The sequence below is a fragment of the Emericellopsis cladophorae genome (assembly GCF_022114955.1).
Source record: "Emericellopsis cladophorae strain MUM 19.33 chromosome Unknown NODE_79_length_78512_cov_113_280538, whole genome shotgun sequence".
Lineage (NCBI taxonomy): Eukaryota > Fungi > Ascomycota > Sordariomycetes > Hypocreales > Bionectriaceae > Emericellopsis > Emericellopsis cladophorae.
Window position 1 is genome coordinate 1 of NW_026251004.1, and position 12,811 is coordinate 12,811.

At 55.5% G+C, this 12,811-nt stretch overlaps 5 protein-coding genes across 5 annotated transcripts; 1 reads left to right on the forward strand and 4 right to left on the reverse strand.

Annotated features, from left to right (window-relative positions):
• J7T54_002695 (Cell surface glycoprotein-like protein) lies at positions 1-1,243 on the reverse strand (the record flags this gene model as incomplete). Its single annotated transcript, XM_051510008.1, has 2 exons — positions 1-895; positions 960-1,243. Coding segments are annotated over 2 exons (1,179 nt in total), but the record flags the coding sequence as incomplete, so codon positions are not given.
• A 1,583-nt stretch (positions 1,244-2,826) lies between these two features.
• On the forward strand, positions 2,827-4,449 carry J7T54_002696 (Beta-xylosidase; the record flags this gene model as incomplete). Its single annotated transcript, XM_051510009.1, has 1 exon — positions 2,827-4,449. One exon carries the CDS (start codon positions 2,827-2,829, stop codon positions 4,447-4,449), a length of 1,623 nt encoding a protein of 540 aa, XP_051359017.1.
• A 122-nt stretch (positions 4,450-4,571) lies between these two features.
• Positions 4,572-6,913, reverse strand: J7T54_002697 (uncharacterized protein; the record flags this gene model as incomplete). Its single annotated transcript, XM_051510010.1, has 6 exons — positions 4,572-4,731; positions 4,783-4,949; positions 5,003-5,317; positions 5,368-5,924; positions 5,987-6,123; positions 6,840-6,913. The coding sequence occupies 6 exons, from the start codon at positions 6,911-6,913 to the stop codon at positions 4,572-4,574; spliced, it is 1,410 nt and encodes a 469-aa protein (XP_051359018.1).
• A 957-nt stretch (positions 6,914-7,870) lies between these two features.
• Positions 7,871-9,191, reverse strand: J7T54_002698 (AAA ATPase; the record flags this gene model as incomplete). The annotated part of the gene is made up of 3 exons (XM_051510011.1): positions 7,871-8,513; positions 8,579-8,892; positions 8,973-9,191. 3 exons carry the CDS (start codon positions 9,189-9,191, stop codon positions 7,871-7,873), a joined length of 1,176 nt encoding a protein of 391 aa, XP_051359019.1.
• Positions 9,192-11,667: 2,476 nt separating this feature from the next.
• On the reverse strand, positions 11,668-12,288 carry J7T54_002699 (uncharacterized protein; the record flags this gene model as incomplete). Its single annotated transcript, XM_051510013.1, has 1 exon — positions 11,668-12,288. One exon carries the CDS (start codon positions 12,286-12,288, stop codon positions 11,668-11,670), a length of 621 nt encoding a protein of 206 aa, XP_051359020.1.
• Positions 12,289-12,811: the final 523 nt, after the last annotated feature.

Below are 12,811 nucleotides of genomic sequence, written 5' to 3' on the forward strand. Positions count from 1 at the left end.
AGGGGTAGCAGGAGCGGCAGGCTTGCCAGGAGCAGCAGGGGCTGCAGGCTGCTCAGGAGTAGCAGGAGCCGCGGGCTTGCCTGGGTTCGCAGGAGCAGCGGGCTTGCCAGGGGTAGCAGGGGTCGCGGGCTTGCTGGGAGTGGCAGGCTTGCCGGCAGGGACAGTAGTCTCCTTGGCTGGGGGCTGGGCGGTAGGCTGGGCGGTAGGCTTGACGGTAGGCTTGACCGTAGTCTGGGCGGGAGGGGGCTTGGGGACGGGGCAGCCGCATGGCTTCTCAGTCTTGCAATCGTCGCCAGAGCAGATGACCTTGCGGCCACAGTCCTCGATGCACATCTCGGGCTTGCACGAGTCGTCCTTGCAGACGATCTTGCGGGGCTCGTTGGTTATGTTGCAGATGGAGCCGATGCACTCGATCTTCTGGTTGCACTGGTCACCCTTGCAGGCGCGGAAGTTGCACTCGGAGCCCTGGCAGACGACGAGCTGGTCGCAGTTGACGTTGTCGACGCAGACCTGGGCCTCGCAGTTGTCTCCCTGGCAGACGACGTGGTAGTTCTGGCAGCCGTCACCGACGCAGTTCTGCTGGCTGTTGTCAATGTTGATGCAGTAGTCGCCGTAGCAGTTGATGACCACGTCAATGTCAATGTTGACGTCGCCGGATCCAGGGGTGGAGGTGGCCGAAGCAGCTGCCGAGGTGGTGCTGACATCATCGGCGTTGGGATCGATGAAAACGCTGATGAAGGAGAGGCCCTGGCGACGGAGGCGAGCAGCCCCAGTGGGGAGACCGCCGTTGCCACCGCAGGCCTGGGTCTCGTCACCGGGGCAGGGGAAGTTGCAGTTGGACTCGGAGACCAGAGGCAAGCGGATGGGAGTTCCAGGAGTGCCGCAGTAGCAAGTGCTGGGGGTCAGGTTAGTAAACATGTCTCACAGGAAAGGGGGTGATGAAAAGGGTTTCTACTCACGCTCCAATAACACCAAAGCCGGGGGTGCCTGTGATCTCAAAGCAGGTGCTGGCGCACAGCTCGAGGGTCATCTCGTTGCTGGTGGCGGCGATGTCCAGTCCACTGAGGCCATTCTCCAGAGAGGCACAGCCGTACTTCTGGAAGGGTCCGATGGAAGCAGGGCTGGTGGGAGCTACGCCCTGAGACGACGAGGTCGCGGAGGGCGTGGCAGTGGTGGTCGTGTTCATGAACTGGGCCGAGGCGACGTGGGCGGCCGCCATGAAGCTGAGAGTAGAAACACGCATGGTGATGGATAGGTAGCGAGAAGCGATTAAGACCTCTGTGAACGAGTGAGTGGTCGAAGGCGATTGGCTAGCGAGTGCGAGTGCCTGTGATGTGATGATGAGGCTGAGGAATGAGATGAGATATCAAGAACCTGTTGGGGGACAAAGAACTGCCTCTTATACACTTTTTGGTCCCCTCCACGTCCCTCTTCCAGAGAAGAGAGAGTCCGTTTCCATTTCGCCTTCACGAGCGTAGAGAAGCATCGTGCTGGCCGGAACCGGTCGAAAGCGACTGTGTAGTGTCCAGCTTCCGTGGTTTAGTGTCGAGCTACCAAGCTCTTCTGCGGCTCGCCAACGGCCATAAGGCGGTTGCGTCTGTCCAGAATCTTGCCGCATTCGGATAGGGCGTGCAAAAGCTCCGGAAGTGCGTGTGCCTGCGGTTCTCCGGAATGCAAATCATGTAAGTGACGAACCTTATTCCCGCCGAGGCTGTCTTGACAGGAGCCGCGGGCAGCGGTAGTCTCTTGGCATGACAGGGGCTGCAAGCGGCCGAGTATTATGCTTTGAGCGAACAGCGCCGGGTGCACTGGGGAAGAAACATCCTCTAGGCTTCAGGAGGACTTGGGTGATCCATTTCGTGAAAATCGATGTCTGTAATGACGGGTGTCTTGAATGGCTGCATTCCAGACACAGCTATGAGCTTCGATTCTATTGGCGGAACTGGGCATGGCCAGAGGCAACTCTCTGAAAATGTCTCAACGTGGAGAGCTCTCTGGAATGCGTGAGGTGAGATAATACGAGAAACGCTACTGCGAGCAGACTATCTCATTCGACGATTGCAAAAGACCGTATGCGGTCTTCGCAACATATCGTCGGACGGACGTCGCCCCCAAAAGGTTATTGGCTTGCCGACATTGCTTAAAACGGTCCATGTACGCGAACATTGAGAGGGCTGTTTTCGGGGTTAGGTGAGGACTGATTGCGGGCATCGCTCTTCTCGGCACGGGCAAAGCAGCTGGAGGCGAAAATACCAGCAGCCATGGTCCGTATTCATACTTCAAAGTGCCCAAATGGAAACGCAAAGCTCTTCGAGCCTGTTTTCGTCGATGGAGAGTGATATGCGGGTCATCATCTACTTGTACGAACTGCGTTTTGTCGGTCACGTCTTGTGGCTGTTGACACATCTGACGATGGCTCCGCCGGGACTTTCTCGATGTCAAACCCAAGCCACAGACCGATTGCAGCTCGATGGGTTCGAGTGTGTCCGCGCCCGGATGACCACATCGCAACGCAGCGCCAGGCAACGACCATCGGATCCGGCGTTCGGACTCTGAGCCGGGAAATATGGGTCGGTCCCCGGCCCGATGTTCGGCTCCGGGTTCTGCGCTTCGGATATCCCCCGCGACGCTTCGGATCTTCTCACGACCCCTCCGGCTAAAGATCGCGGCTAAAAGGCACATGAGGAGCAACACAGCAGTTTGCGGATGAATTCAAGGCACGTCTCGCGTCATCTGGCGCCCGTCAATATTCAAAATGCAGCTCCCCAAGCATTTCATCATTGATCGCATCAACAGCATCGCCCTAACCCCTCCATCATCGCCGCCATGCCTCAAGTCCGCAATCCCATCCTGCCCGGCTTCAACCCCGACCCCTCCATCTTGAGGGTCGGCGAGGACTACTACATCGCTACGTCCACCTTTGAGTGGTGGCCTGGCGTCCAGATCCATCACTCCAAGGACCTCGCCAACTGGGAGCTCGTCGTGCGACCTCTAACCCGCAAGTCCCAGGCCGACCTGCGCGGCGACCCGGACAGCTGCGGCATCTGGGCGCCCTGCTTGACCCACGACGGCGACAGATTTTGGCTCGTCTACACAGACGTCAAGCGCAAGGATGGCTCCTTCAAGGACACACACAACTACATTGTCCACGCGCCCGCAATCGAGGGTCCCTGGTCGGATCCCGTGTATGCCAACTCGTCTGGCTTCGACCCCTCCCTCTTCCACGACGAGGATGGCCGCAAGTGGTTCAGCAACATGATGTGGGACCACCGTCGTCGTCCTCACCTGTTCACCGGCATTGCTCTGCAGGAATTCGATCCCCAGGCCGGCAAGCTCGTGGGCCCTCGCAAGAACATCTTTGCCGGCTCAGACCTTGCCTTTGTCGAGGGACCGCACATGTACAAGCGCAATGGGTGGTACTATCTTTTGACAGCCGAGGGTGGCACTGGCTACGGCCACGCGGCTACCCTCGCTCGTTCTCGTGACATCTGGGGCCCGTATGAGATGCACCCCCAGAAGCACATTGTCACTTCCAAGGACGCGCCGCTCGCCGCTCTCCAGCGCTCAGGCCACGGTGATATTGTCGACACACCTGATGGCAGAACGTACATTGTCCACCTCACAGGGCGCCCTGTGGGCCAGAAGCGACGATGCGTTCTGGGTCGCGAGACAGCCATCCAGGAAGCCTACTGGGGCGACGACGACTGGCTATACGTCAAAAATGGTCCTGTGCCGTCGCTGTACGTCGACCTCCCCGGCGCGCGCGACGACACCGACTACTGGTCTGAGAAGAGGTACACATTCGAAGATGGTCTGCACAAGGACTTCCAGTGGCTGCGAACACCAGAGCCCGAGCGCATCTTCTCCACCGAGGGTGGTAAGTTGACACTCTTCGGTCGCGAGTCCATCGGCTCGTGGTTCGAGCAGGCCCTCGTCGCCAGACGCCAGACGCACTTCTCCTTTGACGCCGAGACCACCATTTCTTACGCGCCAGACGACGAGAGACAGTTTGCGGGCCTGACCGTCTACTACTGCCGCTACAACTTCTTCTACCTCACCGTGACGGCACACGCGGATGGCCAGAGGGAGCTTCTCATCATGAGCTCCGAGGCCTCATGGCCCGGCGGCAAGCTGGAGAGTCCGGGCCCAGCGGCCATACAGATCCCCAACGACGGGAAAGTCAAGCTGGCGGTGACTGTGCGTGGGTCGGCGCTGCAGCTCTGGTACGCGCTCGAGGGCAAGGAGCTCGAGAAGTTTGGACCTGTATTCGATGCGACGATTGTGTCAGATGAGTGTGGCGGACACCAGGTCGACGGCAGCTTCACGGGTTCCTTTGTGGGTGTCGCTGCCTCGGACTGCAACGGGTTGGCCAAGTCGGCTCAGTTTGACTATATCACGTACCGCCCCATAGAGCATGAGTCGGATCGATACGAGCCGCGCAGGGAATAAAGAACAAGCAACAATTAAGAGACGTTGTGGGCAATTCATCATTCGTATCTACACCCTCATTTCGGGGTATACATGCTGTGATAAGGAACGCGCCCCAAGACCAGCTTGCTTGGGCCAATCTATTACCTCGAAACCGGCTTCAGGTGCACTTTGAGCTCGTCCTTTTCCCACACGTCAAACACTCTTTGCCTTGACATCCAGTCTTGACAGTCGGGTGAGAGCTCCATGTCGAAATTGTAGATAATACGCGCCATGATAGCACGCATCTCGAGGTAGGCAAGGCTGCATGATGTCAGAAGTCATTCATCATAGGTGATTGGAGAGAGGACTCACTTCTTGCCAATGCACGCGCGCGGACCGACATGGAAGGCTTGGAAGGCGTCCTTGTTGTCGTACTTGAAGCGCTCGTCGTCGAGGAAGCGTTCGGGATGGAATTCGTTCGGCAACTTAAAGTTTTCCCTGCGGTTGTGCATGGCCCATTGGTAGATGGCGACGACGGTCTGGAATCGTTAAGATGCCGAAGTAGCAAGACTTCAGTGTGGGGAGATCTTACATTCTCCGGGACAAATTGTCCGCAGATGGTCGCACCCCCGGCAGGGACAGTCCGAGGAAGGCCACTGGGCGTGGGAGGATATGCGCGCAGAGTCTCGTTGATGCAAGCCTGCAGATAGGGGAGGTTGCTGGCAGCGTGAAAGTCAATCTCCTCATCAGATTTGAATGCACCCCGGATCTCGTCCTTGAGCTTCTGGTGGGCATCTGGGTTCTTCAAGAGGTAGAAGGTCATGCCAGACATGGCTGTCGCCGTGGTCTCGGAGCCGGCAACGACGAGGGTGTTGGCGTTGGCCTCGAGCTTTTGCATGTTCAGACCCTGAGCATGTTAGCAATAGAGAAGCATCCAGCACATCGCAGGCTGCTCACAATCTTGTCCCGCCTGTCGAGCAGTGCCTGGGCAAAGTCGGCGCGTGTCTCGACCATGTCCATCCTCTTTTTTGTCTTCTTGACGGTCATCAAATACATTTGAATTTGCTCCTGAATTGAACTCTTGGGAATGGACTTAATGATCATCTTTTGCAGCGTGGGCCACCAGCTAGCGCCGTAGAGGTAGGTGCCTGTCTGGGCGAGGTTGAAGAATGATCGGACCCAGGGATGGTACTCGCCCGACTCGAGACACCCAAAAGACTCGCCAAAGGACAGGTCGCCAATTACGTCGAACATTGTGTAGTTGTACCACATGACCATATCCTGCGTGCTCACTCCATTGTCGCACTTCTCGTGCAGGCGCTCAATGAGGAAGTCAATGTACGGCTTGATAATGGTCTGCTGGTCGCGGATGCTGCGCTCACTGAAGCCATGCGAGAGGGCACGGCGCAGCGCAGCGTGCTCTTCACGATCAGCGTTGACAATGTGTTGAGGTGCGCCGGCTATGGGGCTGTAGTAATTCTTGTACTTGGGCATCTCGGTGGTTTGATGGCCCACTGTCGGGTCTGTCAGATGAATTGCTACTCAGGGCTAGGGCCCAGGGGCTGGAGCGACGTACTGATGTCCTTCCATGCTTGAGGGTGCGCAAAGGCAAGTTGGTCGGGAGAGATGCGAACGACATCGCCGTACTTCTCATGGAGCCTTAACACATCAAAGGGGATGGAACCGGTGACGAGCTTGTAGACGAAGCCAAGTCTGGTCGCGCGAAGTGCCAATGGCCCAGGGAACTTGCTCAAAGGGTGGAAATAAAGGTTAAACGCGACTGAGTAAACGACAGACGCAAGACCCTGGAGAGGACATTAGAGATAGCTTATTATTGCTGGAGAAGCCAGAGCAATGAGATTGTCGGCAGCGAGCACTTACAATAGTGGCCAAGAGGCCAAACAATGCTAAGAATTGCATATTAAGAGAATCGAAACCGCTTCTAGGCCAGCTGAGCGGAGTTCGCCGTGGGAAACGAAGAAGACTAGGTGAGGTATAGTACGGGCTGCTGGCGAACAACCTCAGAGCGTTGATGACCTATGCCACTTATAACGAAAGAGAGCATACGGATACTCAATTGAGTTCTCGCAACACCATCATCTCCATTCAGCTCCGTCGAAAAGAGGCTGGAAAAGAAGGGACTGCCGTATTGCCGGGAAAGCATAATAAGAAATGGCGCCACGACCCATTTCAATGTGCCAAAGGAAGACGGTTTAGAGTCTAGACTATATTAGGCCGTAGCGAGATCCTTGGCAGCCTCGCTAGCATTCTTTTACTGTGCGTTCGTTCTTAGAAGACCAGGACCACTCTGGATGCTTCGTCTTAGCTGCGTCCCGTGCCGTTTCACTTCAAGTTGGCATGCCGTCAGCCAAGGAGGTCAGACCGTTCGCTCCTCGAGTCACCGAACAGCCATTGGACAAACAGCTCACGTTTGCCTCTGAGGCAGCGACAATTTCTGCATAAAGGGACCTGACCGCGCCATTAGTATCGTGGCTCCCCACATTTGATCCGCTGCCGGACGATGCCGACCCGTCCAGGATCGGCCGTCAGCTTTCCACACTTGAAGCGCTTTCCTGTCGTCTGAACAAGAGAGCTTGTCTGCAATTGTCGTTAGAGTATTTTGCCACGTTTTTAAACAAAAGTGCGCACAGAAAGAAGCCTGGTGATCCCCAGAGACAGCGGCTTGTACCTGATGGGCCCAGGCTCTTGTCATCTCATGGGACATGGGCAGGTGGCACTGCTGGCCCTCCTGCACACAGGCGACTTTCCCCGTCCACTTGCCCACTGCTGAAATCTTTTCTGCCGTAGAGATGAAAACGTATCTGTTTCCCAGATTGGGAAAGCCAAAAGTAAATCCTACGCTCGGCACGGCAGATCCGACACGGCGATAATCCTGACCTTGTTGAGTGGCAGCGGCGAATCGTTACCGAGCCCCGTGTCTGGACGGAGCACACAGAACAGCCCAGCGTACGCAGCCAACACTCCATCCACTAAGCTTATGTCGCAAGCTACATTTCTTATGAAAGCATCAAAGTTGGTACCATTTTGTTGGACGGCGAAATGGTTTTCTATTTGCGGACATATTCCGTGCAAGCAAAGCACAAGACAAAAGAATTCTGGGGAACTGAATCGCACCCAGATCACAAAATAGCGAGCTGATTAGGGTTCGAGGTGCACAACACCAAACCAGAAATGTCTCAGCCTGAATAGCCACGCCCCTTCTGTATTGGTAATTATCAGATAACATTCAGCCATAAGGCTGACTACTCCGTAGTCGCTGGTAGTTTGCGCCTGGTACAGGGTAAGGCAGTAGCATCATGCAACCATACAAACACCAAATTCGAGTCACTTCCCAAGTCCAAACAGGGCTTGCCAAGTTTCTCCCCACGTCATCACCCATGCTACCAGCCCCTCGAACGTCTGGCCCGTCCAGATAGTCCCCCGCTTTGTGACCACAGACTCAAACCATCAATTGCGTCCTTTGCCTGGCAATCTCCTCCTCCATGAGGCCCCAGAGGCCCCAAGCTCTGTATCCTGACAGCCAATGATTGCCCTGCATGTCCTTGCCAACGACAATAATGCCGTCGTTGAAGTTACACGGCCCCTGCACGCTCTGCAAATAGGACGAACACAAAGGCTCACTCCGGGACTTCGCCGCTGCCGCGGACAAATCGGTGGCAAACAGGTTGGACTTTGACCAGTTGGAGAACATGATGAGCTGCATCCCGCTCTCGCCAAAGAAGGGAGGTGCGTGGTTGGCTGGGTCCTCGCGGACGAGGGACGTGTACGCCTCGACCTGCTCGCGTATGCCCTGCTCCTTGATCAAGTGACGGATGCTCGACGCCAAGTGGCTCAGCGGTTTCAGGGTAACGTCTTTCGCAGGCATCAAGGAGACTAGGAAACTGACGCAGTTGCTGAGGAACGGCCGGCCCACGGGATTTAGGTCCTTGAGCACAGGTCGGAATTGGTACGCCTGCTGGACGGCGATGGTCGTCTCCGAGTCCCGCGACAGGCTGGCTGTCATGGCCTGGATGACGCGTCCAGGCCAGCAGCACGTCGCCCTCGGAGATGAAAGGTACATCCTCTTGACCGGCCTCTGTAGCCTTCGATTTGAATTCATCAAGGGCCCTGCTTCCTCAGCTTCTTAAGGAATTCGGGTGACACACACAGCATGCGATGAATCCAGTGGAGGACCACAATGGTCTTGTTCTTGAACGAAACCACCCGCAGCCCAAGCTCAGGCCTGTCCGAGTATATGTAGTCGTCGAGGCCTTTGGGGATACCAGGGCTCGAGTAGAGGTCCACCAGCTTGTCGGGGTCGCTCACAACGGTTGAGTGGCTGTCATGAGATGGCTTTGGAATGTGTGATGCTGCGGGATGGTCCTCCAAGTTCCCATCACCCAGGTCTAGATGGTCGTATCCGATGGCAGGACGCTCTTCGGAGTACGACAAGAAGATGTGGTGGTCAAGATCACCGGATGTCTATCATCTCGAAGATCAGCCCGACTGTCGATCACTGACCAGTATCGCGTCGCTCCAACAAACAGGATTCGTCCGCCTACATTTCTGCGCACACGCGCACCCAGCTTGTTCCACCCAGGCTGCGCGACCACACGCGCGAGCGACGTGCGCAGCCTGTACGGATCCAGTACATCGTCGAATGCAAAGAGGGTGTATAGGACAAGCGTGCGGAAGATGATGGTATTGTCGAAGAACCCCACGGGCACCACGCAGTCTGTGGCGACCCGTGCAGGCGCTGCTCGCCCGCCAAATCCAAACATGGTGACGGTGACGAGGTGTGGAATTATCCAGATGCTGGGAACGAGACTCTTATGAGAGCCTGTGCTCTGGATAACTTTGTCTATTACTTCATCACGCGCTCTTCACCGTCGACTTGACTCGAAGGGGCCCCTCGCCGCCTCAGGGTTCCTCCTTTTCAAAGATTCCGGAGATGATACTGCAGGGCCTGTCCAGCTTAGCTGTGGGAGTTGAGAATCTGACACGTCGCTTGGAGAGTCGTGTCCCATGTTCGAGATAATGATGTGTGGACTGTCCATGGACAGTGAACTCAATGCTCGAGCAAATCTTCCACTCCCATGCCGAGTATTACTGCCGAACTTTACTACGGATACATACGGATGATTTTTCGGTCATGCATAGGACATGCGTATCTGAAAGTATTCAACCAGGCATCCCACCTTCATCCCTCCGCGCGTTCGCATATCGAAACGCTTAACCTGACGGCGGCTTACGCTAATGCAAGATTGACGGGACTTGTTGCTACGAACTAGTGAAATGCCTGGTAGAGCTTGACTTATCCGCTGGTGAGTGGTCCCCGCTGTCTTGATCGCAATCCTTCTCAATGCAAGGGTCCAAACATCTTGTGTTTTTGATAAGTGCATGACCTGAGGCTGACGGAGGACAGTAACCAGTACCGATGAAAATCAGGCCTGTTCTGGGAACTAGCAAATCAAAGAATGTGAGAGGTCACATTGGAATTGGAGATTATGCCGGAACTCGCAGGAGGTGGGTCGACAACAACACCTTCGCCCGACTTGAATCATGACGGCTTTCGTTCATCTACTACGTACTCCTGGTACAAAAGCTCCTTCCTCCTCTCTATACCGCCTCGATTCCCAGGTTTCTTGTCGTGCCAGCAGACGAGCGTCGGTCGGTCGGTGTCCTGGCGTTGAAGATGATGGGCCTGATTCCTGAGCCTGGCCGAGATGGAGCCATGCTGCCATACCGCCCTGCTGTCAATGAGGATCCGGATTCCCCGCCCTCCTATCATCGTAAAATAGTGGATGAGAGGGTTTTTCGCAAAAAAAAAAAAAAAAAAGCGTCGAAATGGCCTTCACAATCATTTGGCTGCGAGCAGTCTGATGAGGGGGACTGAAGAAATGGTTGACAGCACGAGCGTGCGAAAAGTCGGCCCATGTCTTCTTAATTGTGGAATCTTGTCATTGAGCGACGAGTGTATGGAGATTCCAAACTGCCAATTCCTGGTCTCGACAAGCCCAGGCGGCCCGAGCTTTTGTTGAACCCTTGTTCGAACAGGTTAAGACTCAGGGTCGCGGGTGTTGCGGCGCTGCCCATCCCGTTGCCACTCGTCTAAGAACACGCGGATTCTCAGACCTGTTCCGCGAAAGACGTCCTTGGAAAACAAAAGAGGCTATTGCACATGTGAATTTGGAATCGAACTGCTCGGGCACCCCGGGGCCATGTTGGCAGTTGCCCGAGAGTACGTACGGGAGCTCCACGACGTTCTTTACAAGAATCATCTGGGGTAACACGATGGTGCTTTGGATCAACGCGGCAGTATGTCTCATCATCATGTTTTTGAGCTGCTCGCCAATACCTGCCATGTGGAACCCGGACTTGGGATTCTGTCGCATCGAACACGGATGGATCATTATCAGCTACGCAGGGACGGTTGTCCTAGCCATGATGGGTTAGACGTGCGTCATCACGCCCTTCTTCTTCTTGGAGGGTCTGCAGATGCCAACCAGGAGGAAGAGGTCGGTCCAGGCCATCCTGGGGCCGGGTATCTTTGGGAGCGCTGCTGGCTTGGTGCGATTGGGATACTACCGCACGTACGATACCGTTAAGACCCAAATAATTCAATGCGTAAGTACAGTGAGCTCCTTCGCATCGTGTTGTGTCTTGATGCTGACGCCGCGACGCAGACAGCTTCGGTCACACAATTCTGTGGTGAGTCCTCGACGCCGGTCTCGGAATCATGGCCTGCTCCCTGTCCCCGCTACGGAAATTATTCAACAAGCAATTGGGATCTACAGGTGCATCTGGAGCCAAATCTGGGTTGTCAACAAATGAGGGGGGGACACAACTCAGCAATATCGGAGGCATGACCAAGAGAGGTGGGCTTGCCAACCTCCGTTGCACGGACACTTCGCAGTGGGATCGGTTGGATGACGAGCATTCGAGGTTGAGCCAACAGTATGTTATTAAGTCGACACATGTCACGGTCGAAACACAACATTCAGATGACGATGCGCCATCTGTTTCGGACGAGGGTAGGAGGACAGCAGGCACTGAGAAAAACAACACATAACTTGAAGGGTACTAGCGGGATCACAATAGAATCGAAACATTTCGGACAAGCACCGATCTCCGCGATCCAGCGGCGGGTGGGACAGATTATTTGCATGCATGATGAATGTACTGGTGCGGCTCGCTACATGATGCCAGAAGGAAACCCCAAAACTTCTGCTAATGCTCAAATGAAATGCTCACCCTTCACAGATCAAACGCCTGCTTGGCGAGGGTGAGGTACGCCTGGCGCTCCTCATTGTCCGCCTCGACGCCAACGCAATCCATGTGCGCTGCGAATCCAGCGTCAACGTCCTCGTTTAGCGCGGACAGCACCTTCTCGCCGCACTCTGAACGGAGGAACCAGGCACCACTGCCAAAGTTATAGTCGTCGGCCACGACAAGATCGAGGATGCGATTGAGCTCGGTGTCAGACTGCCTGTCCACGGTGGTGACGTTGGCGACGCGCGGCTCGAGCCTCCCAATGGACTTTGCGTACTTGAGGTTGAACTCGGCCATCTGCATGTTGGCTGTGCCTTGACCAGGACGACCGGGGAATGCGTTGCGTTTGTACTGGAACTCGCCCGACTCGAGGGCCATGAGGGCCATGACGCTGGCCATGGCATTGGGGTTGTAGATGCCGTACCGGTGGAAGGCCCTGGTGATGTAGGGCGCGGCCTCTGCCGCGGTTCGGCACTCGGGCAGCATGGACGGAGGGCACTCCTTGGACTTTGGTGCAATGGTCTCGACCATCTCTTGTGTGACGCAGACGGCCGACGCCATGGAGGCGCAGGTCAGGCAGAGGGCTGCGATGGAGGGGAGGTGCATTTTGGTGGTTGGGCTGCGAGAGACGTATGTGTGCGAATGATAGTGAGTTGGTTCAAACTGTTTTGTTGAAGATTGTGAAATCTGAATTGCCCAAATGTGATCGTGTCAAAGGTGAGTGAGTGGTGACTGACTGTCCTGTTCGAACAAGGTGAATCCAGGCGTGCCAATGTGGCTTGATCGTCTACTTAAATAAGAACAAGACTGAGAAGAACGGGAACACGGTCAGCACTATTCCGTCCTTGTTTCATTGATGTTGCTGCATCATACTGTTGCGTGGTTCTCATTGTGTCGATTCTCGTCCAAAGGATTGGTCTTAGTTGTATGTATTTATGAATCCTGCCCATCCGCGCATGATGCCCTGCAACGTTGATCGCTGCGCCTGGCCAAGGCTTGGAGCCCGCTTGGGTCGCTCAGAAAGGGGCTGCGAGCCAATCAATCATTCGGAAACGAGCCTCATCTGTACTGGCGCATTTGGGTGGGCTTCTGTGCATTGTTTCATGGTGGTCTTTGCCAATTGCGGTGC